Here is a 26127-nt window from a genome sequence, read left to right as displayed (position 1 = left end):
GAGTGGACGCGTCCACGAGCGAAAGGAGGATTGGGGTGGTTCATAATTATTTCTTCGTCAAAACCGCTGACGGATAATCATAACTGAATTATGGGATAACTACTGTGGATTTTTAAGTCTGGTTTCTACCTTCGAAATCTATATTAGACGGTGCTGTCGGAGCTGTAGGGCACCCCTGTTAATTTGAATGGTAGATCCCGTTGGCATGGTGTCTCTGTAAACACAACTAGTACACAGAGCGCATGTCCAGGGTCCTAGCGCCCGTTTGTCACTACATCTGATCCGGTAAGTGTTATACTCTATGGAGCTAGATTATATATATATATATATATATATATATATATATATATATATATATGGGAGACACCTCTGATTAGGGTCTCCGTCTTTGCTCCATGTTTTCTAACAGTATTTCCGAACCAGGGGGCCTATAGCTGTTGGAAAACTATAACTCCCAGCATGCCCGGACAGCCGAAGGCTGTCCGGGCATGCTAGGAGTTGTAGTTTTGCAACAGCTTGAGGCACCATAGTTGGGAAACACTGCCATAGGCCTTATGTATATATATCCTTCACCCTCTCCCTTGTTTTTAATGGGATTCTGCTGCATAGAGATATTTCCACAGTGGAAATCCCTTGTTTTGAATGGGATTCTGCTGCACAGAGATATTTCCACAGTGAAAATCCGGATTTCTGTGAAATCCGGTCAGAAATGCACTACGGTCCATGAAGACGGCACATTTCTGAGCGGTCCTAGCACCGGCATGATCTGCTGACGCCCGCTATTTGTGGAATGTCTGCTGGAAATCTTCCGCAAATATTCCGCCATGTGAACTAGGTTTACACCTTATTTTTTTTGTTTTTGTTTTTTTAGTGTTTTTTTTCGTTTTCTTTAAAGACACAAAATACATAAAGTTTTCGTGGCATTCCACCCCCCCCCCCCCCCCCCCCCTCCCCAAAAAACATAGAAATATACATAAGTAAACATAGAAAAATAGAAATATAAATAAACATAGAAATATACATAAGTAAACATAGAAACATAGAAATATACATAAACATAGAAATATACAATAGTATACATAGAAACATAGAAATATACATAAACATAGAAATATACAATAGTATACATAGAAACATAGAAATATACATAAACATAGAAATATACATAAACATAGAAATATAAATATAGAAATATACATAAGTAAGCATAGAAACATAGAAATATACATAAACATAGAAATATACAATAGTAAACATAGAAATAAACAATAGTAAACAGAGAAACATAGAAATATACATAAATGAAACGCACAAGATGAAAACGGCAAAGGTTTTGGTGTTTCATAATTCTCCACTGACCTTCAGCTAACATCTGACTGCAACATTTATTTAAAAAATTTTCAATTGAAAAATGTGTGGTGTTTTTTGGTGTATTTTTGCAAAGTAAAAACAAGTAGGAACCTATCCTAAAGAACTGATTTCTTCAAAAAAAAAAATTTTTTATAATAATCAGCACCACCCGTCTTCAGGTTGTGTGTGGTATTGCAGCTCAGATCCATTAAAGTAAATGTAAGTTGTAATACCGCACACAACCTGAGGCCGTGCTTCCCAACCAGAATGCCTCCAGCTGTTGCAAAACTACAACTCCTAGCATTCCCGGACAGCCGTTGCTGGGAGTTGTAGTTTTGCAACACCTGGTTGGGAAGCATTGACCTGAGGACAGGGGTAGTGCTGCTTTTGAAAGAAATTAGCTCTGTCTTTCTATTCCGGGACAACCCCTTTTAGTCTTGCAGTTTCATTTCCCAACACTATAGGGCGACGTAGATCAGTGCAGACGCATTGGTCCTGTCATATCGTGTCCAGGATACTGAATGTAAATATCTACACTAGTATCATGGCCCCATTCATTAGCCGCTCGTTGTGTGTTGCTGTTTTCATCACCGTCTTGGTTACATGTAGGTGACATTATCGGCTGTGCCCGGAGATACAGGACCTTCTCCTATGTGATCTCCTCCGGACTCAACCATGTCCAGTCTCCACCACCCCAGCTGTTTCTGCTCTCGTTGTCCTGGTAACCATCCTGGCGCTGTGGCATTCGTGGTGGGCACATTGGATGGAGATCCGGTGAAATTAAACCTCCTGAAGGATTACGTCTCAGACGCTCTATACAACTTGGTCCACAGCTTCAGAGCGTCATCGTTCAATGTCATCTGCTTCTCTGAGGAGGTACGAGAGACATCAAGCAGTAAATCCTTCCTTGGGTTGTCTTCTCCTTTCATCATTCTGTCACCTCCCTTCGGCAATTATTTGGTTATATCAGTTTTTTGGTGATGGTCAATGCAGCCGTCATGGCCGATAGAATCCAGGTGAGTGTCTAAACCTATCTAAACTGTGATTTATAGATTTCTAAGTGGTGTGACCGCTCGGTGACGTGGACCCCAGAGACCGCCAGTCAGGCCATATCCTGGATACGGACACTTGGCTGTGATGCTGGTGCCGACCCTACTAAAGCCTTGGCTGCGGCCTTCGAGGACCCGTCATGTGGGGCCGTGTACTTGGTGATGGACGCTCTGCCACCCCGGACTCTACAGGATATATACGACTTCCTGTCCAGAGATGAGAACCCCTGCTCTGTGAATGTGGTGTACCTACTGGAGGGGCCGCAGGATCGGAGGAGAGAGGGGACATTCAGGACCATCAATCTAAAGCCCCTCAGATCTTCACATAAGGTGAGTACTATATACAGGACAGATCCTCTATACTACACCACACAGGACAGATCCTCTATACTACACCACACAGGACAGATCCTCTATACTACACCACACAGGACAGATCCTCTATACTACACCACACAGGAGAGATCCTCTATACTACACCACACAGGACAGATCCTCTATACTACACCACACAGGAGAGATCCTCTATACTACACCACACAGGAGAGATCCTCTATACTACACCACACAGGAGAGATCCTCTATACTACACCACACAGGACAGATCCTCTATACTACACCACACAGGACAGATCCTCTATACTACACCACACAGGACAGATCCTCTATACTACACCACACAGGACAGATCCTCTATACTACACCACACAGGACAGATCCTCTATACTACACCACACAGGACAGATCCTCTATACTACACCACACAGGACAGATCCTCTATACTACACCACACAGGACAGATCCTCTATACTACACCACACAGGACAGATCCTCTATACTACACCACACAGGAGAGATCCTCTATACTACACCACACAGGAGAGATCCTCTATACTACACCACACAGGACAGATCCTCTATACTACACCACACAGGACAGATCCTCTATACTACACCACACAGGACAGATCCTCTATACTACACCACACAGGAGAGATCCTCTATACTACACCACACAGGACAGATCCTCTATACTACACCACACAGGACAGATCCTCTATACTACACCACACAGGACAGATCCTCTATACTACACCACACAGGAGAGATCCTCTATACTACACCACACAGGAGAGATCCTCTATACTACACGACACAGGAGAGATCCTCTATACTACACGACACAGGAGAGATCCTCTATACTACACCACACAGGACAGATCCTCTATACTACACCACACAGGACAGATCCTCTATACTACACCACACAGGACAGATCCTCTATACTACATCACACAGGACAGATCCTCTATACTACACCACACAGGAGAGATCCTCTATACTACACCACACAGGAGAGATCCTCTATACTACACCACACAGGAGAGATCCTCTATACTACACCACACAGGACAGATCCTCTATACTACACCACACAGGACAGATCCTCTATACTACATCACACAGGAGAGATCCTCTATACTACACCACACAGGAGAGATCCTCTATACTACACCACACAGGAGAGATCCTCTATACTACACCACACAGGACAGATCCTCTATACTACACCACACAGGACAGATCCTCTATACTACACCACACAGGAGAGATATTCTATACTACACCACACAGGCGAGATCCTCTATACTACACCACACAGGAGAGATCCTCTATACTACACCACACAGGAGAGATCCTCTATACTACACCACACAGCAGAGATCCTCTATACTACACCACACAGGACAGATCCTCTATACTACACCACACAGGACAGATCCTCTATACTACACCACACAGGACAGATCCTCTATACTACACCACACAGGACAGATCCTCTATACTCCACCACACAGGACAGATCCTCTATACTACACCACACAGGACAGATCCTCTATACTACACCACACAGGACACATCCTCTATACTATACCACACAGGACACATCCTCTATACTACACCACACAGGAGAGATCCTCTATACTACACCACACAGGAGAGATCCTCTATACTACACCACACAGGAGAGATCCTCTATACTACATCACACAGGACAGATCCTCTATACTACACCACACAGGAGAGATCCTCTATACTACACCACACAGGACACATCCTCTATACTACACCACACAGGACAGATCCTCTATACTACACCACACAGGAGAGATCCTCTATACTACACCACACAGGAGAGATCCTCTATACTACACCACACAGGAGAGATCCTCTATACTACACCACACAGGAGAGATCCTCTATACTACACCACACAGGACAGATCCTCTATACTACACCACACAGGACAGATCCTCTATACTACACCACACAGGACAGATCCTCTATACTACACCACACAGGACAGATCCTCTATACTACACCACACAGGACAGATCCTCTATACTACACCACACAGGACAGATCCTCTATACTACACCACACAGGAGAGATCCTCTATACTACACCACACAGGAGAGATCCTCTATACTACACCACACAGGAGAGATCCTCTATACTACACCACACAGGACAGATCCTATATACTACACCACACAGGAGAGATCCTATATACTACACCACACAGGACAGATCCTCTATACTACACCACACAGGAGAGATCCTCTATACTACACCACACAGGAGAGATCCTCTATACTGCACCACACAGGAGAGATCCTCTATACTACACCACACAGGACAGATCCTCTATACTACACCGCACAGGACAGATCCTCTATACTACACCGCACAGGAGAGATCCTCTATACTACACCGCACAGGAGAGATCCTCTATACTACACCACACAGGAGAGATCCTCTATACTACACCACACAGGAGAGATCCTCTATACTACACCACACAGGACAGATCCTCTATACTACACCACACAGGAGAGATCCTCTATACTATACCACACAGGAGAGATCCTCTATACTACACCACACAGGACAGATCCTCTATACTACACCACACAGGACAGATCCTCTATACTACACCACACAGGAGAGATCCTCTATACTACACCACACAGGAGAGATCCTCTATACTACACCACACAGGACAGATCCTCTATACTGCACCACACAGGACAGATCCTCTATACTACACCACACAGGACAGATCCTCTATACTACACCACACAGGAGAGATCCTCTATACTACACCACACAGGAGAGATCCTTTATACTACACCACACAGGACAGATCCTCTATACTACACCACACAGGAGAGATCCTCTATACTACACCACACAGGAGAGATCCTATATACTACACCACACAGGACAGATCCTCTATACTACACCACACAGGAGAGATCCTCTATACTACTCCACACAGGAGAGATCCTCTATACTACACCACACAGGACAGATCCTCTATACTACACCACACAGGAGAGATCCTCTATACTACACCACACAGGAGAGATCCTCTATACTACACCACACAGGACAGATCCTCTATACTACACCACACAGCAGAGATCCTCTATACTACACCACACAGGAGAGATCCTCTATACTACACCACACAGGAGAGATCCTCTATACTACACCACACAGGACAGATCCTCTATACTACACCACACAGCAGAGATCCTCTATACTACACCACACAGGAGAGATCCTCTATACTACACCACACAGGAGAGATCCTCTATACTACACCACACAGGAGAGATCCTCTATACTACACCACACAGGAGAGATCCTCTATACTACACCACACAGGAGAGATCCTCTATACTACACCACACAGGAGAGATCCTCTATACTACACCACACAGGAGAGATCCTCTATACTACACCACACAGGAGAGATCCTCTATACTACACCACACAGGAGAGATCCTCCATACTACACCACACAGGACAAATCCTCTATACTACACCACACAGGACAGATCCTCTATACTACACCACACAGGAGAGATCCTCTATACTACACCAAACAGGAGAGATCCTCTATACTACACCACACAGGACAGATCCTCTATACTACACCACACAGGACAGATCCTCTATACTACACCACACAGGAGAGATCCTCTATACTACACCACACAGGAGAGATCCTCTATACTACACCACACAGGACAGATCCTATATACTACACCACACAGGACACATCCTCTATACTACACCACACAGGAGAGATCCTCTATACTACACCACACAGGAGAGATCCTCTATACTGCACCACACAGGAGAGATCCCCTATACTACACCACACAGGACAGATCCTCTATACTACACCACACAGGAGAGATCCTCTATACTACACCACACAGGAGAGATCCTCTATACTACACCACACAGGACAGATCCTCTATACTACACCACACAGGACAGATCCTCTATACTACACCACACGGGAGAGATCCTCTATACTACACCACACGGGAGAGATCCTCTATACTACACCACACGGGAGAGATCCTCTATACTACACCACACGGGAGAGATCCTCTATACTACACCACACGGGAGAGATCCTCTATACTACACCACACGGGAGAGATCCTCTATACTACACCACACAGGAGAGATCCTCTATACTACACCACACAGAAGAGATCCTCTATACTACACCACACAGGATTGATCCTCTATACTACATCACACAGGACAGATCCTCTATACTACACCACACAGGACAGATCCTCTATACTACACCACACAGGAGAGATCCTCTATATTACACCACACAGGACAGATCCTCTATACTACACCACACAGGACAGATCCTCTATACTACACCGCACAGGACAGATCCTCTATACTACACCGCACAGGACAGATCCTCTATACTACACCACACAGGAGAGATCCTCTATACTACACCGCACAGGACAGATCCTCTATACTACACCGCACAGGAGAGAACCTCTATACTACACCACACAGGACAGATCCTCTATACTGCACCACACAGGAGAGATACTCTATACTACACCACACAGGAGAGATCCCTCTATACTACACCACACAGGACAAATCCTCTATACTACACCACACAGGAGAGATCCTCTATACTACACCACACAGGAGAGATCCTCTATACTACACCACACAGGAGAGATCCTCTATACTACACCACACAGGAGAGATCCTCTATACTACACCACACAGGAGAGATCCTCTATACTACACCACACAGGAGAGATCCTCTATACTACACCACACAGGAGAGATCCTCTATACTACACCACACAGGAGAGATCCTCTATACTACACCACACAGGAGAGATCCTCTATACTACACCACACAGGAGAGATCCTCTATACTACACCACACAGGACAGATCCTCTATACTACACCACACAGGAGAGATCCTCTATACTACACCACACAGTAGAGACGACATATCCTCTGTAATATGCAATATTTTGAATTCTATACATTTTCTTTTTGTAGACCATGGTTAATGGTTATCAGAGACCTAGTTATTATTATCCATCATCATCATCCTCATCCTGCACATTTTCTACAGTAGTCTCCTCTGAGCCTCAGTAAGTATCACTCCTATAGCAGTATTATCCTATGTATGTTTTTCTAGTTATATGTGCACTGAATTAGAGTTCACCACATTTACCTTAAAAAATGGAGCAATGGCAAACACAGATGACCAGCGACTGTGTCTAGGAATTCCAAACATCTACTGTACTTTTGTACATTTATATTAATTCTTTGGCTGATATAACTGATAACACTGCTCCCCCTTTCCTATCACATCATGCTGTGTCACGGAGAGAAACTGCAGCTACATCCCCCTCCTCCCTCATTTACTGTAATAGTCTATATGGATGTTTTATAACTGAGATGGTTTGTGTACGTTTACAGAGAGTCTGCAGTTAGGGATATGGGTAACATAGGGTACTATGTAGTAAAAGCGTGAAATGCACCAATGTAAAAGTATTAAAAGCGTGAAATGCACCAATGTGCACCAATGTTACAATCCTATGTAATACATAAGCCCTCAACCATCACTTTCAAAAGGTGGCCATATACTTTTTGTTGGTGTTTTATCCCTAGAATTGGTCATAATTATCAGTTTAGTACCCCCACCCATCATTTGACTGGAGGGTCACTGCGATTATGTAAGAGCTGTGGCCTGTTCACTCCCTATTAGACACAGCTCCATATATTTAGTAGCTGTTGTACCAGGTATTATGAATTGTCCCATGAAAGCAAATGGGACAAACTACGATACTGTATACAGCCACTAACTAATGTATAGACCTGTATGGTAACAGTTCTCATGATTCGTAAGAAGTAGATTTTGTGTATAGCAGGTAATGTCTTGATTGAATTGATCCCATGATGGAATGTTGGGTTTGGGCCCGATATGTCCAGCTAGTGGCCCAGTTTAGATGTATCACCATCAGATTTCCCTTTGATTCTCCGTTCTTAGGCTGGAACCCATCAGATGTTGTGGTCATCAAAAAGAACCTCCTCCATTAAGTGCAAGCCCTGTGCAATTGGCACCAGAAGCATTGTGTCTGTTGAGAGGGGCAAGGGTACTGGCCCGTAGAGATACAGATGGACTTTACTACATGGGGCACATAGCCCGTGAGGTGGAGGTAAGTAGCAGTAGGGTGGTCTTCCAGCTAGACCCTGTGTCTTAAAGGGATACTCCGCTGCTCAGCGTTTGGAACAAAATATTCCGAATGCTTATAACCGGCCCCGGGAGCTCGTGGCCTCATAACCCCTCCCCTCATGATGTCATGCCCGCCCCCTCAATACAAGTCTATGGGAGGAGGCGTGACAGCTGTCACGCCCCCTCCCATAGATTTGCATTGAGGGGCGGGGCATGACATGAGGGGCGGGGCTATGACATCACAAGCTCCCGGCGCCGGCTCTAAGCTTTCGGAACATTTTGTTCTAAATGCTGAGCAGCAGAGTACCCCTTTGAAGATGGTGCACACTTTACAACCATTTCTAGGTTGTCTACTAATCCAGTGATTGTGTCTTACTGTATCATTCCGTCAGGGTACCAGTGAACGCTTCCTTGTGGAATTCGAGAAATGTCGCTCATTGAAAGGCAAAAGTCAGTTCCGTATGCAGGAAACACCTGTCTGTGATATCATCCACTATGAGGATGCGAGGTGGAGACCCCTAGTTCCGGGAGACCATGTTTTAGCACCATTAGATGCAAAGATGGAGCACTATGGACCTGGTACTGTTCTGCAAGGAACGGAAAACCGAGCGCGTGGCTTAGGTACAGTCTTACTAATATATGACCATAATATATAAACACCTATTTACAGATCTAATCTACATATAATTAGTTACTTGTACTGATCCAGTGGGTGTGGACCCGCTGTGTTGTATACCACACAGGGTACGTGTCTTGCCAGTGATGGCCCGCTCAGCCAATCACAGACTGAGACAGAACGCCCATGTGATCGGTGACTGTCTGAGCATCTTTATACAGCCAATGGATTCTTGCAGCCCCTAGAGGACAGACCAGGAACTGAGGCCATGGGGGAAACAATAATAGAGTGGGTAGAGAAGGAAAGAGCAGAGCAGCCAACAGCAGGGAGGTGGAGCAGAAAATACTGCCTGAAAGGGGTACCGCACCTCCAGGATACTGCCCTACCGGACACACAATGAAAGATAAATGGAAACAGTTTTTTGAAAAAATGTGGAATATTTATTAAAATTAAATTAAAAATTACCTAAAAAAAAAGCATAAATTATATCATATTCATGAGCATAAACCAAAATACAATTCTTATGCCATTGGGCCCTAATGGCAAAAAATGTAAAAAAATATACATATATGTAGTACTGACGATATTACAACAGTCCGCAATTGTGTTTGTTGTAAAAAATGCCGGTAATCCGGAGGGATCTGATAATCCGACAATTGAAATTTAAGAGTATTAAAGTCTTTGCGGAGGTTAAAAAATATTGCCCATAGTCTTTTGCACAAATGAATGGTTTTCTCACCGTATGAAGAGTCCTTGGTTCCGTGCTGCGACGGGCCAGTATTAGTAAATCATATAGTTGCTAGAAGATCACTAGTGGTTGTTGTATAAGGAGGTATTCACAAGCCTGTGGAGCTATGGCATGAGTTAAACAGATTTGTAAATTACTTCTATTTAAAAATCTTAATCCTTCCAGTACTTATCAGCTGCTGTATACTACAGAGGAATTTCTTTTCTTTTTTAATTTCTTTTCTGTCTTGTCCACAGTGCTCTCTGCTGACACCCCTGTCTGTGTCAGGAACTGTCCAGAGCAGGATAGGATTGCAATGAGGATTTGTTTCTACTCTGGACAGTTCCTAAAATGGACAGAGGTGTCAGCAGAGAGCACTGAGGTCAAGCAGAAAGGAAATTCAAAAATAAAAGACCTTCCTCTGGAACATACAGCAGCTGATAAGTACAGGAAGGATTACGTTGTTTAAATAGAAGTAATTTACAAATCTGTTTAACTTTCTGGCACCAGTTGATTAAAAAAAAAAATATATATATATATATATGTTTTCCAGCGGAGTACCCCTTTAACATACATCCTGTTTTATATTCCAGAGCTGCACTCGCTATTCTGCTTATATAGGCTGTAACATGAAATTCATACAGAATATAACTTACGATCATTACATGATAAGTAATGTAATGTATGTACACAGTGACCTCACCAGCAGAATAGTGAGTACAGCTCTGGAGTATAATACAGGATATAACTCAGGATCAGTACAGGATAAGTAATGTAATGTATGTACACAGTGACCCCACCAGCAGAATAGTGAGTACAGCTCTGGAGTATAATACAGGATATAACTCAGGATCAGTACAGGATAAGTAATGTAATGTATGTACACAATGATCCCACCAGCAGAATAGTGAGTACAGCTCTGGGGTATAATACAGGATATAACTCAGGATCAGTACAAGATAAGTAATGTAATGTATGTACACAGTGACCTCACCAGCAGAATAGTGAGTACAGCTCTGGGGTTTAATACAGGATATAACTCAGGATCAGTACAGGATAAGTAATGTAATGTATGTACACAGTGACCTCACCAGCAGAATAGTGAGTACAGCTCTGGAGTATAATACAGGATATAACTCAGGATCAGTACAGGATAAGTAATGTAATGTATGTACACAATGATCCCACCAGCAGAATAGTGAGTACAGCTCTGGGGTATAATACAGGATATAACTCAGGATCAGTACAGGATAAGTAATGTAATGTATGTACACAGTGACCCCACCAGCAGAATAGTGAGTACAGCTCTGGGGTATAATACAGGATATAACTCAGGATCAGTACAGGATAAGTAATGTAATGTATGTACACAGTGACTCCACCAGCAGAATAGTGAGTACAGCTCTGGGGTATAATACAGGATATAACTCAGGATCAGTACAGGATAAGTAATGTAATGTATGTACACAGTGACCGCACCAGCAGAATAGTGAGTACAGCTCTGGAGTATAATACAGGATATAACGCAGGATCATGACAGTGCTTGCATATCTTGTGGGGTAATATCGGATATGTGGTGCAGGTCTTTAGTAGCATCTCATCAATTATTATCATTGTTTGCTTATCTATACATGAAATATTGATATCTCCTTTATTAGCTTTTGACAGCACTGGAGTCCTGGTAACATTTTGGAATGGGAAGACTAAACAAGTTCCTCCTGGACTGGCCATATGGATCCCTCACAGCTTAAGTGACCGCATCACCTTGGAGCTCTATATTCCTCCAGAATCCCGGAAGAAGCTGATAGAATCCTGCACCAGTTTCCCCTTTATGGATATAAGCGATAGAAATCAAGAATACCAGAAAGAAGTAAAATGTAATACCCCTGAGTCTCATACGTGTTTATATTGTGGACCCAATACTGGTGTCTGCCAAAAATGTCGGGTGCCCGAGGAGTTATGGGTGGCCCTGAGGAATTCACTGAACCACATCAACCGAATCACAGCAAGTGAAGACAAAGCTTCCAAAAAGGTGGAGAAGACGCCAAGAAATGATGTAGAAACTGGCAAGGAGAAACACAAACCTCAGAAGAGAAGCATACGAGACCAAGAAGACCACCAGACTAGCACACATGTATGTTTAATTTATTGGATTAACCCCTTAATGACATAGGACGTATATGTACATCCTGGTGCCCTGGTACTTAACGCTCCAGGACGTACATTTATGCCCTGTACATGAAGCGAGCACAGGAACTGGGCTCATATCATGCACAGCAGGTCCCGGCTGCTATCATCAGCCAGAGACCCTCCGGTAATGGCGGACATTAGGGATCGCGCTGATGTCTGCCAGATGCTGTGATCAATACTGATTACGTCATGTGGGGCAATGTGGCGTTTTTAACGGCCACGCACAGCACAACCGCGGGAATAGGATTAGCCAAGATGGCAGCCAGAGGTCTCTCTACCTGCCTCCGCTGCTCTCGGGGTCATCTTCTCTGGTCTGCCTTATATCAGACCAGAGAAGAAGATCGCTGATAATACTGATCCGTGCTATGCCTATGCATAAAACTGAACAGTATTAGCAGTCTAATGATTATATTCTGTAAATAGTCTCCTATGGGGACATAACAAATCTTTAAAAAAAAAGTTAAAAATAACAATTTAAATGGCCCCTTTTTCCATTTTACACAAAACATTTTGAAAAAAATAATTAAATTAATAAACATATTTGGTATTGCCGCGTGCGTAAATGTCCAAACCAGTTTTTCTCAAGCACGGTCCTCAAGACCCCCCAATAGGTCGTTTTCAGGATTTCCATAGTCTTTCACAGATTATATAACTGTGGTGATGCCTGACCATAATTATATCACCAGTAAAAGACAATGGAAATCCAGAAAACATGACCTCTTAGGGGGTCTTGAGGACCACACTTGAGAAACACTGGTCCAAACTATCAAAATATAATGTTAATTATCCTGTACGGTGAACGGAGTAAACATAAATAAAAGGTTACATATACACAAATGTGGTACAGATAAAAATTGCAGATCACAATGAAAAAGTGCACTCCTACAACGCCGTATACAGAAAAAAATTTAAGTTACAGATGGTCAAAATAAGGTAATTTTAAAGGTGTTTTCCAGGAATTGAAAAACAGAGCTAATTTCCTTCAAAGACCGCTCCCTGTCTGTTTCCAGGTTGGGTGTGGCTCTGCAGCTTGGTTCCATTGATGTGAATATAGCCAAGTTGTACTATCACACACAACCTGGAGAAAGACGGGGAGCTGTCCTTGAAAGAAATTAGCACTGTTTTTCGATTCCTTGATATCCCCTTTAGCCCCTTAAGGACATAGGACGTAAATGTACATCCTGACGCACTGGGACTTAGCGCACCAGAACGTACATTTACGTCCTATACATGATGCGAGCAGCCAAGGACCTGCCAGTAATGGCAGACATCAGCAGTCACTCTGATGTCCACCATTAATCCCTCAGATTGACAATTTCAGATATTGTATTGAGCCATGGGCTCCATGGTACCTAAAAACGCTTCTCTGAGCAGGTCATTGTAATTTGAGTTGTATATTTTAGTATCCAGTATGCTTCCTGTTCTATGTATTCTCACCCAAGGGTCTATTCACAAGGCAGAATTTCCGTAAATCTGCACCAATTCCGCTTCCGCACTCATGTGGGTGGTTTCTGGCTTGTGCGGATTTGGTGCGGAATCCGCATGAGGAAATTGAGAAGTGTGAATGGGAGTGCGGAATCCCATAGAAGTGTTTTGGGCTTTAATTTGAGGTGGAATCCGCATGCAAAATCTGTATGGAAATCCACATGAGAAAATTCTGCCATTTCGCTCAAATTCCACTCAGAAAAGCAGACTATAGATTTTTAGCAATTTTGCTAAATTTGAGCATAATTTTTTTGCTTTAGAAAACACAGATTCCCATTAACCTCAGTGGGGCTCAGAACAGAATTCCGCAAAATTTCGCTGTGTGAATGGGACTGTGGAATCCCTGTTGAAGATATTGGGGTAGATTTATCAAAACCTGTGGAGAAGAAAAGTTGACTCCTTGCCCATAGCAAAGATGGCTTCTTTAATTTTTCAGAGGCCTTTCAAAAATGAAAGAAGAGATCTGATTGGTTGCTATGGGCAACCTCAAGGGTAACAACGTACTGTACATGTAGACTGAAGCCATTTTCAATTGAGGATCTATATAAAAATTTTCAGGGAGATTCTTGCTTTTATAATTTAACCCCCCCCCCCCCCCCCCCACAGATGAGCTCTTGGGGATTGATTTGTTACTCTGTGACGTGGAGGGTCTATGACTATGGTGAGTCTGAAAATCGAGAATATTTAGCAGAAAGTAGTAAAGCAAACCTTTTGCTTTGGCTGTGACTATGAATTCTCCCCTTTGTTTCAGAAAGAACCTCTCACCCGTAGTCGAGAAACTCAGGCGGAAAAATTCACCAAAGGAGAAGGTAATCTTGAATTTCTACTTTACTACCTTTAGTCTTTGCCCAATATTTTTCTTTTTTTTGTAAAAAAAAATAAAAAATTTAAAAGAATTAGTACTCACCTGCCATGATACCCTGCTGCTGCTATTCCAGCCAAGCCCGGTCCCCAGTGCTCCATACTTCCTGTTCCTTATATGGATAAAAGGAAGTGCCAGCGCTCAGCCAGTCACTGCTTGAGGGGGGTCACCATCGCGGGCAGTGATTGGCTCAGCAGGCACTTCCTTGTGTCGAGACAGGGACCAGGAAGTGAGGAGCAGCGGGGACCAGACACTGTTGGAATGGTATGGCAGGTGAGCTTTTAAAAAAAATTTATACCCACCTGGTCACTTTTAAAGTAGCAAATAATTGCCAAAATGTTCCATAGACTTACATTATGCTTCCTTCACTGTCACTTAACACAGAGATACGAGAGAACCTGCTAAGTGCGTTTTTCTTGGCTCGTTCCACCAATCGTTCTGGGTGTGAAAACATTTGATATGTCTCTATGACATATTAAAAGTGTATTTTTTTTGCGACACTACCTATTAAAGGAGAAGTGTCATGCCTAAAAACGTATCCCATTTGCAGGATAGGGGGTAGGGGATAAGTTTTAGTTTGAGGGGGGGTCCGACAGCTGGGGGCTCCTGTATGGGGCCTCAGCTCTCCCCGGGAACGCAGTGACCTCGGGACCGCCACGACCCCTCCATATATATCTATGGAGAGCCATTCTGCTATCTTCAGCTCTCCCATAGAGATATATGGAGGGGCGTGTTGGCTGCCACTTCATTCAGGGGTTGTGGTGTTGCATTTTTGGGCCCCCTACAGGAGATTGCGGGGGTCCCAGCTGTCGGACCCCCATGATCTAAAACGTATCCCCTATGCGCAGGAAATGGGGATAAGTTTTACAGCACGACATATCTCCTTTAATAAAATAATAAAAAAAGAATTGTTATGTACCAAAACAGGGCACCTGAATAAAGTACAATTTATCCCGCAAAAACAAAGCATCATACTGATAAATTAAACATAACAAAGAGAAGTGGTGACCACCGTAATGCATAGAATTCAAATAAACTAACTGCATGTCTTCTCATTGCCCTGTACCTCAGTTGGTTACAGGTTTTTTTCCCCCCATTTTGTTAGCCTAAATATAAATCGACCACAGGGTGTTTGACACTAAGATCAGTAGAGATCAGATGTGTGAAAGGACTTTGGAGTAAGTTTTCCTTTTTCCAGCAGCGCCACCAGAGGGGGAAAAAAAGCATTACATGGTGCACTTTGTAGTCAATAGGTTGTCCATGTAATGCGTAGACATGCTGGCTTCTTCAGGCAACTTATGGAGGAACCAAATGATAAATTACTTCCATCTAAGAATATGCTAATAAAGGGAAAATAGAAAAATATTATCCAATATATAAAGTTTTATTATACGCCATAGGTGATGCAACGGTTTCATCAGATAAACCTTCAGCTTCAAGCCTTGGCAACATGACTCATCTACAAAAAACTTTGCAGCGCATAGAAAAGGCAATGAAAGAAGATCGCACAGCTATGGAGTCTATAATTCTGGAGTGGAGGCCACGTTCTGCTCCACTGAAACTAGTAAGTTTTGACAGATGCACTGAAGGCAAAGCGCATGTACATGTTGCCTAAAATGGGTTCTGGCGTCAGCTACCCCTCTGCATTCTCTTCCCACACGTTACCTACACAGGTTTGTTTGTAGTCTGTAGCCATGAAGACACATAAATATTTTTAATCACATGTTTTAACACCTTAAAGGGGTACTCCACCCCTGGACATCTTATCCCCTATCCAAAGGATAGGGGATAAGATGTAGGATCATGGGGGTCCCGCCGCTGGGGACCCCCGCGATCTCCCTGCTGTACCCGGCGATTGTTTAGAGCGTCGGGTGCAGCGCCGGAGGCTCGTGACGTCCCGGCTGCTCCCTGCTCGTGACATCTCGGCCGCTCCCCCTCAATACAAGTCTATGGGAGGGGGCGTGACGGCCATCACGCCCCCTCCCATAGACCTGCATTGAGGGGGCATGGCCGTGACGTCACGAGCGGGGCGCGGCCATGACGTCACGAGCCTGGGGTGCCGTGGCCGAGATCACAGATCGCGGTGATGCCCGGCATTAACCCCTTAGACGTTTAAAATAAAAATAAAAAAATAGTTCCGGCAGCTCATCAGAGCTGATCGGAACCACAGCAGAATTTCCGCATGTCTTCATCAATTCCGCGTCCGCATTCATTTTAGCAGAATTCTGCATTCTTTTGGCATCCAATGTGGCATTCCACACAGAAATTCTATTGTGTGAACATAGCCTAGGAGAAAAAATTGGGGTTGGGATTCACCCAGCCCTTTAAATGTCAGCGCTGAAAATGTTTCCTCTGAACAGAATTATGAAGCTAAAATCAGAAGCAATCAGGAGCTGAGAGAACAGAAGGAGGCGGCAGCGGTAGAACTGCAGAGGATGCGACTAGAGGAGAGACAGATGAGAAAGGAAGAGAAGAACTGGGAACTGGACCAGAGGGAACTGATGCTTCAGGATAACAGACGGTAAAGGATATGTATAGTATCAATAATTTATTATAAATGGTTAATCTCAATTCTCTCAATTGTTCATATTTTCAGAATGATAGAATATTATAATACTGCCCCTATGTACAAGAATATAACTACTATAATACTGCCTCCTATGAACAAGAATATAACTACTATAATACTGCTCCTATATACAAGAATATAACTATTATAATACTGCTCCTATGTACAAGAATATAACTACTATAATACTGCTCCTATATACAAGAATATAACTACTATAATACTGCTCCTATATACAAGAATATAACTACAATAATACTGCTCCAATATACAAGAATATAACTTCTATAATACTGCTCCTATATACAAGAATATAACTACTATAATAATGTCTCCTATATACAAGAATATAACTACTATAATACTGCCCCTATGTACAAGAATATAACTACTATAATACTGCTCCTATACACAAGAATATAACTACTATAATACTGCTCCTATATACAAGAATATAACTATTATAATACTGCTCCTATATACAAGAATATAACTACTATAATACTGCCTCCTATATACAAGAATATAACTACTATAATACTGCTCCTATATACAAGAATATAACTATTATAATACTGCTCCTATATACAAGAATATAACTACTATAATACTGCCCCTATGTACAAGAATATAACTACTATAATATTGCTCCTATATACAAGAATATAACTACTATAATACTGCTCCTATGTACAAGAATATAACTACTATAATACTGCCTCCTATGAACAAGAATATAACTACTATAATACTGCTCCTATATACAAGAATATAACTATTATAATACTGCTCCTATGTACAAGAATATAACTACGATAATACTGCTCCTATATATAAGAATATAACTACTATAATACTGCTCCTATATACAAGAATATAACTACTATAATACTGCCTCCTATATACAAGAATATAACTACTATAATACTGCTCCTATACACAAGAATATGACTACTATAATACTGCCTCCTATATACAAGAATATAACTACTATAATACTGCTCCTATATACAAGAATATAACTACTATAATACTGCTCATATATACAAGAATATAACTACTATAATACTGCTCCTATATGCAAGAATATAACTTCTATAATACTGCTCCTATTTTCAAGAATATAACTACTATAATACTGCTCCTATATACAAGAATATAACTACTATAATACTGCTCCCTGTGTACAAGAATATAACTACTATAATACTGCTCCTATATACAAGAATACAACTACTATAATACTGCCCCTATATACAAGAATATAACTACTATAATACTGCTCCTATATACAAGAATATAACTACTATAATACTGCTCCTACAGTGGGGATCAAAAGTTTGGGCACCCCAGATAAAAATTTGTATTAATGTGCATAAAGAAGCCAAGGAAAGATGGAAAAATCTCCAAAAGGCATCAAATTACAGATTAGACATTCGTATAATATGTCAACAAAAGTTAGATTTTATTTCCATCATTTACACTTTCAAAATAACAGAAAACAAAATATTGACGTCTGCAAATGTTTGGGCACCCTGCAGAGTTAATATCTTGTACTGCCCCCTTTGCAAAGCTGAGACCTGCCAGTGTCATGGATTGTTCTCAATCATCATCTGGGAAGACCAGGTGATGTCAATCTCAAAGGTTTTAAATGCCCAGACTCATCTGACCTTGCCCCAACAATCAGCACCATGGGTTCTTCTAAGCAGTTGTCTAGAAATCTGAAACTGAAAATAGTTGACGCTCACAAAGCTGGAGAAGGCTATAAGAAGATAGCAAAACGTTTTCAGATGTCAATATCCTCTGTTCAGTATGTAATTAAGAAATGGTAGTCATCAGGAACAGTGGAAGTTAAAGCAAGATCTGGAAGACCAAGAAAACTATCAGACAGGACAGCTCACATGATTGTGAGAAAAACAATTCAAAACCCACGTTTGACTGCACAATCCCTCCAGAAAGATCTGGCAGACACTGGAGTTGTGGTACACCATTCCACTATAAAGAGATACCTGTACAAATATGGTCTTCATGGAAGAGTCATCAGAAGAAAACCTCTTCTACGTCCTCACCACAAAAATCAGCATTTGAACTTTGCAAATGAACATATAGACAAGCCTGATGCATTTTGGAAACAAGTTCTGTGGACCGATGAGGTTAAAATTGAACTTTTTGGCCGGAATGAGCAGAGGTACGTTTGGAGAAGAAGGGGAACAGAATTTAATGAAAAGAACCTCTGTCCAACTGTTAAGCATGGGGGGGTGGATCGATCATGCTTTGAGGTTGTATTTCATCCAGTGGCACAGGGAAAGTCTCACGAGTAGAAGCAAAAATTGATTCAATAAAATTTCAGCAAATTTTGGATGCTAACTTGATGCCATCTGTGAAAAAGCTGAAGTTAAAGAGAGGATGGCTTCTACAAATGGATAATGATCCTAAACACACCTCGAAATACATGGGGGATTACATCAAGAAGCATAAACTGAAGGTTTTGCCATGGCCTTCACAATCTCCTGAACCCAACATAATTGAAAATCTATGGATAGACCTTAAAAGAGCAGAGCGTGACAGACAGCCCGGAAATCTCAAAGAACTGGAAGACTTTTGTAAGGAAGAATGGGCAAAGATACCTCAAACAAGAAGTGAAAGACTCTTTGCTGGCTACAAAAAGAGTTTACAAGCTGTGATACTTGCCAAAGGGGGCAGTACAAGATAATAAGTCTGCAGGGTGCCCAAACTTTTGCAGATGCCATTTTTTTGTTTTCTGTTATTTTGAAAGTGTAAATGATGGAAATAAAATCTAACTTTTGTTGACATATTATAAGAACAACTAATCTGTAATGTGATGCCTTTTGGAGATTTTTCCATCTTTCCTTAGCATCTTTATGTACATTAATACAAATTTTTACCTGGGGTGCCCAAACTTTTGATCCCCACTGTATGTACAAGAATATAACTACTATAATACTGCTCCTATATACAAGAGTATAACTACTATAATACTGCTCCAATATACTAGAATATAACTACTATAATACTGCCACCTATATACAAGAATATAACTACTATAATACTGCTTCCTATGAACAAGTATATAACAACTATTATACTGCTCCTATATACAAGAATATAACAACTAAAATACTGCCTCCTATATACCAGAATATAACTTCTATAATACTGCTTCTATATACAATAATATAACTACTATAATACTGCCCCTATGTACAAGATTATAACTTCTATAATACTGCTCCTATATACAAGAATATAACTACTATAATACTGTTCCTATATACAAGAATATAACTACTATAATACTGCCCCTATATACAAGAATATAACTACTATAATACTGCTCCCTATATACAAGAATATAACTACTATAATACTGCCTCCTATATACAAGAATATAACTACTATAATACTGCCCCTATATACAAGAATATAACTACTATAATACTGCTCCTATATACAAGAATATAACTACTATAATACTGCCTCCTACATACAAGAATATAACTACTATAATACTGCCTCCTATATACAAGAATATAACTACTATAATACTGCCTCCTATGTATAAGTATATAACAACTATAATACTGCTCCTATATACAAGAATATAACTGCTATAATACTGCCCCCTATTGACAAGAATATAACTAACATAATACTGCCTCCTATATACAAGAATATAACTACTATAATACTTCTCCTATATACAAGAATATAACTACTATAATACTGCCTCCTATGTATAAGTATATAACAACTATAATACTGCTCCTATATACAAGAATATAACTGCTATAATACTGCTCCTATATACAAGAATATAACTACTATAATACTGCCTCCTATATACAAGAATATAACTACTATAATACTGCCTCCTATATACAAGAATATAACTCCTATAATACTTCTCCTATATACAAGAATATAACTACTATAATACTGCCTCCTATGTATAAGTATATAACAACTATAATACTGCTCCTATATACAAGAATATAACTGCTATAATACTGCCCCCTATTGACAAGAACTACTATAATCGTTCACATGTTGCAGACTCCGGTCACAGCAAAGAATTTTGTTCGACTTGGAGAGGAAACAAGATCAGGAGGGATTGGGGGTCCAGCAGGCAGAATCTCGCAGAGCTGCAACTGAAAAGAGGAGCCGCAAAAAAGATGACGACCTGAGGAAGGAATGGAGGAAAGAGGATCAGAAACTTCAGTTCTGGAGTGATCTTCGTCAGCAGCGAGAGAATCTAGATCTGGAGAAGATCCAAAGACAGCAGGAGAAAGAAGAGAAACATAAGGTGTGTGTCAGAACCCGTAGGGTTAATTTGCCCTGAGAGTTTTTGTTTTCCTTGGTTGCTGGGACTACGCCTCTGTGCCTTGGGTGTGGTTTAGTTTGCGGCCAGTTAGAGTCCTCCTGTTAGTTGCACAGGCATATATAAGGAGGTCTTTCCCAGTCATTCCTTGCCTGTGAAAGTTCTTGTAACTGACCTAGCATCTGTTACGCCGAGCGCTCCGGGTCCCTGCTCCTCCCTGGAGTGCTCACGGCGTTCACCTCCATGCAGCGCCCCGGTCAGACCCGCTGACCGGGAGCGCTGCACTAGTGTCACCGGCGGGGATGCGATCCGCGTAGCGGGACGCGCCCGCCCGTGGCTTGCATCCCAATCTCCTCACCTGCCCTGTCCTCCGTCTGCTCAGTCCCTGCGCACGCGGCCTCGCTCCCTAGGGCGCACGCGCGCTGGCTCTCTGAGATTTAAAGGGCCAGTGCGCCATTGATTGGCGCCTGGCCCAATCAGTACCTGCACCTGTACCCTCCTTATAAAAAAACCCTTCCCCTTCCTGTCATCGCCGGATCTTGTTGCCTAGTGCCCAGTGAAAGCGTTTTCTGTGTTCCCAAGCCTGTGTTCCAGACCTTCTGCTGTTGCCCCTGACTACGACCCTTGCTGCCTGCCCTAACCTTCTGCTACGTCCGACCTTGCTCTTGCCTTGTCCTTCTGTACCGCGCCTGTCTCAGCTGTCAGCTGGGGTTGAGTCGCTATCGGGTGGAACAACCTGGGGGTTACCTGCCGCTGCAAGTCCATCCGGCTTTGCGGTGGGCTCTGGTGAAAACCAGTAACCTCTTAGACTCCGTTCCCCTGGTACGGCCCACGTCATCACCCCACTGACACAGAGGATCCACCACCAGTGTCCTCGCTGCATACCTATCCGGATCCTGACAGCATCCTCTGTACTTGTATTGTTTATTCATTTTTTTTTTTTTACTCTTGGCTCGGCTTTTGACTACCCTTTGACACTGTGTTATTGTACTTCATTCCCTCCTAGCTAGGACTCGGCTCGTTGACTGCGTATTTGTGTGTGTGTGCGTGTTTAGGTTTATTTTTGTTAGTTTGTGTGCCTCCAGCTGTTCCCAACCTTTGTCAGTTTTTTGTAGTTTATTGTTTTGACTACTGACTCCCATCACTTATATAGGAAGGAACCGGCACCATGGTTGTGGACCCGCTGCCTAGGGCGGATACGCAAGTAGGCAGGGACAGAGGGAGTGGACGTGTTCAGGGCTGCACTCTTTCCCTGACCTATGTGACAGTGTGTACATATTATGACTATGGGACAACTTTTCATCAGTTCCCCATGGTGGGGCTGAGTGTCCTTTTTCAACTGTTCAGTGTGACCATTTGTAGTCCACAGACCTTGGTAGATGACAGAGGGTCTGCACAAATTAGACATTTCCTCTGCGGCTCTATAGTATTTATAATTTATGCAATTGTATTTTAAGGAGTTCTCCTATACATTTTTGCAACATCTTTGTGGTTCCAGGAGCAGGTCTACAACCAGATGATCACACAACAAAGGCAACAAGAGGCAGATCTCCAGGAGCGGAGGACACACCAGCAACTGCAGGAGAGATCCAAGCAAAGAGTCTCCAGGAGACTGGAGGAATTCTACCAACAGGCCGAGCAGGAGTCTCAGAAGGACAAGGATTTACAGCAATATCTTAAGGAGCACAATCTGCAGGCTCTTCGATCCGCCATGGTTCTTTAAGGCCTGCACTATGAGGACATCTGCTTGTATTGTTTTAAAGGGGTAAATTAACTGGTGCCAGAAAGTTATACAGATTTGTAAATTACTTCTGTTAAAAAATCTTAATCCTTCAAGTACTTATCAGCTGCTGTATGCTCCACAGGAAATTGTATAGTTCTTTTTCTGTCTGACCACAGTGCTCTTTGCTGCCACCTCTGTCTGTGTTAGGAACCGTCTGAAGCAGAAGAGGTTTGCTATGGGAATTTGCTCCTACTCTGGACAGTTCCTGAGACAGACAGAGGTGGCAGCAGAGAGCACTGTGGTCGGACTGGAAATAACTACACAACTTCCTCTGTAGTATACAGCAGCTGATAAGTACTGGAAGGATTAAAATTTTTATATAAAAGTAATTTGCAAATCTGTAGAACTCTCTGGAATCAGTTGATTTGAAAAAAATGTTCCATCGGAGTACCCCTTTACAGGATAACACACATGAAGGTCCAGTCATATTAGAAGCAAATTACAGCTTATAAAGTTTATTGATTACATTATGCAAATTTTTTAAATTGTACTTTCTACTTGTATATTAAAGGTGTATTCTGGCATTATTATTTTAATTATATGTTGCTGGAGCTTGGTTAAAATAGAAAAAATTCAGAGTCCCATTAACTTCAATGGGGCTCTAAACGGAGTTGCACAAAATTTAAAGACATGTCTTACAATTTTGCAGAATCTGGAATGTGAAATTTCCACGGTGGACATTCTGTTGGGTGAATGGGACAGCGGAATTCCCATTGAAGCTAATGGGCCTCATTTAGTTTTCTTTTATGTCTTTTGTAGTTTTCTTTGTGGTTTTTGTTTCCAGCAGGTATTTTCCCATGGTATTTACTATTGTATCTCGTATTTAGCGATTTTTTTCTTTTTCGACCGCTGTGGCACCTCCCCGTTCTCTTGAACGGGACGCGGCTCAGAGTGAGGAGTGCGTTGTAGATGGCACACGCTTCATTGATTTCTATGGGAGTGCCGAAAAGACTCGCGTCTTTTCGAGCTCCCATAGAAATCAATGGAGCATGTGCCGTCTACCGAACGCACTCCTCACTCTGAGCCACGTTCCATTACGGAGATCACAGGGGGCCCCAACCGTCGTACAGTCAAATATTTTAGGATGTCCGGATCACACACCTTTTTTACAGTTTCTTGATACGCCCTCCTGTTACTGAGATAAAAAGGTTTATAATTTGTCTGACAATTCAGGGAATAGTCAGATGGGCGTAAACTTAATTTTAATAATGGGAATGAATATCAATTGATGGGTGGGATTATACAGTCAGGGGGTGGGTTTGTACTGAGGAGCATGTATGCCTAATCCCCCCCCCCCCCCCCCACTATATAATTCCACCCATCACTTTATATTCACTCCCTTTATTAAAATTAAGTTCCCACCCATCTGACTATTGCCTGAATTATCAGACAAAAGGGAGGATGAAGAAACTGTAAAAAGGTATGTGATCATGGCACCTTGAGCAATTTATTGATAGTAATCATTAGAGAGCTGATTGGTTGCTATGGGCAACTCAGCAACTTTACCTCTGGACCGGTTTTGATAAATCTCCCTCATAGTATCAGCTGTTTGTCACATTTTTTGACATTTTGATGCAATGAAACTTTTACTGACTGGTACCGCCTGGAAACCATACCATCTGCCATAGCAACATATCAGAACTTTTAGGGGTTCTTTCTTATCTTCTTTCTTCCTGATCATTTGACTTGCTCTGAATATCTGTACACCGCACATACGTCTCAGATGATATAGTTATGGCTGCTATGACAGTGATATGGCAACAGGGAAGTAGGTCCAGTAACCCCTCCACCACATAGTAGCTGTTTACAGGGCCAGCCCTACAATGGGTTTCGCTGGGCCCATTGGACCCAGGCGGCACCTTCACAGGGGCGGAAAATTGCCGCCTGACAAGATTTTTAACAGACAGGGGTAGGCCCTTTAAAAAAATCAGCGCAGGGCCGGAGCGGAGAGGTCAGGGGCTGCTGAGAGCCAACGTGCACCATGTAGGCACGCACGTCCGCTCCAAGCCCCTGACCCTGCCTCAGACGCTGCTACATCCCCAGACCCCAGCAGTGAACAGAAGCAGTGGCAGCCTCCGCTGACCCTGAGCACGTGCTGATTTCCTGGGGGTAAGGGTCTATTCACATGGCAGAATTTCCAAAGTGTGAATGGGAGTGCGGAATCCCATAGAAGTCTATGGGCTTTATTTTGATGCGGAATTGCACAAGCCGAAATTCTGCCATGTGAATAGACCCTAAGCAGACTGGGGGAGCTCCCTTCTGCTTTCAGGTCCCGAAGGAGAGGGAGAAGTCTCAGAGCACGGCCGCCTGTAGAGAAGAAAAAGCAGATAAAGTGCAGGAGGCTACTTGACGTTACCATCACCAAGATTTCTAAGGTCCGAGGTCCTAACTCCTGACCCCCACCACAGCTGCCCAGGATGGAGGGAGAAGCCATGTGAGGACTCTGTATCACAGTAGGTTAGTGTATGTATCAGTAAGTGTGTGTGCAGTTAGATATAATAAGTGTTTATTTGTTTATAGTTTATGTGTGTGCCTTTGAGAATGTGTGAGTG

General features: G+C 42.4%; 1 protein-coding gene across 1 annotated transcript; it reads left to right on the top strand.

The window, feature by feature from the left end:
• Positions 1–54: 54 nt before the first annotated feature.
• On the top strand, positions 55–23612 carry LOC130267582 (golgin subfamily A member 6-like protein 7). Its single transcript, XM_056517587.1, has 12 exons — positions 55–285; positions 1960–2226; positions 2403–2729; positions 7822–7916; positions 8819–8987; positions 9397–9625; positions 12006–12481; positions 14774–14831; positions 16285–16448; positions 17245–17405; positions 21528–21777; positions 23291–23612. Exons 2-12 carry the CDS (start codon positions 2026–2028, stop codon positions 23513–23515), a joined length of 2355 nt encoding a protein of 784 aa, XP_056373562.1. The 5' UTR covers positions 55–285; positions 1960–2025; the 3' UTR covers positions 23516–23612.
• The last annotated feature ends 2515 nt before the right edge of the window (positions 23613–26127 follow it).

The sequence above is a fragment of the Hyla sarda genome, chromosome 4, assembly GCF_029499605.1.
Source record: "Hyla sarda isolate aHylSar1 chromosome 4, aHylSar1.hap1, whole genome shotgun sequence".
Taxonomy (NCBI): domain Eukaryota; kingdom Metazoa; phylum Chordata; class Amphibia; order Anura; family Hylidae; genus Hyla; species Hyla sarda.
This window is presented reverse-complemented; position numbering and strand designations above follow the sequence as displayed.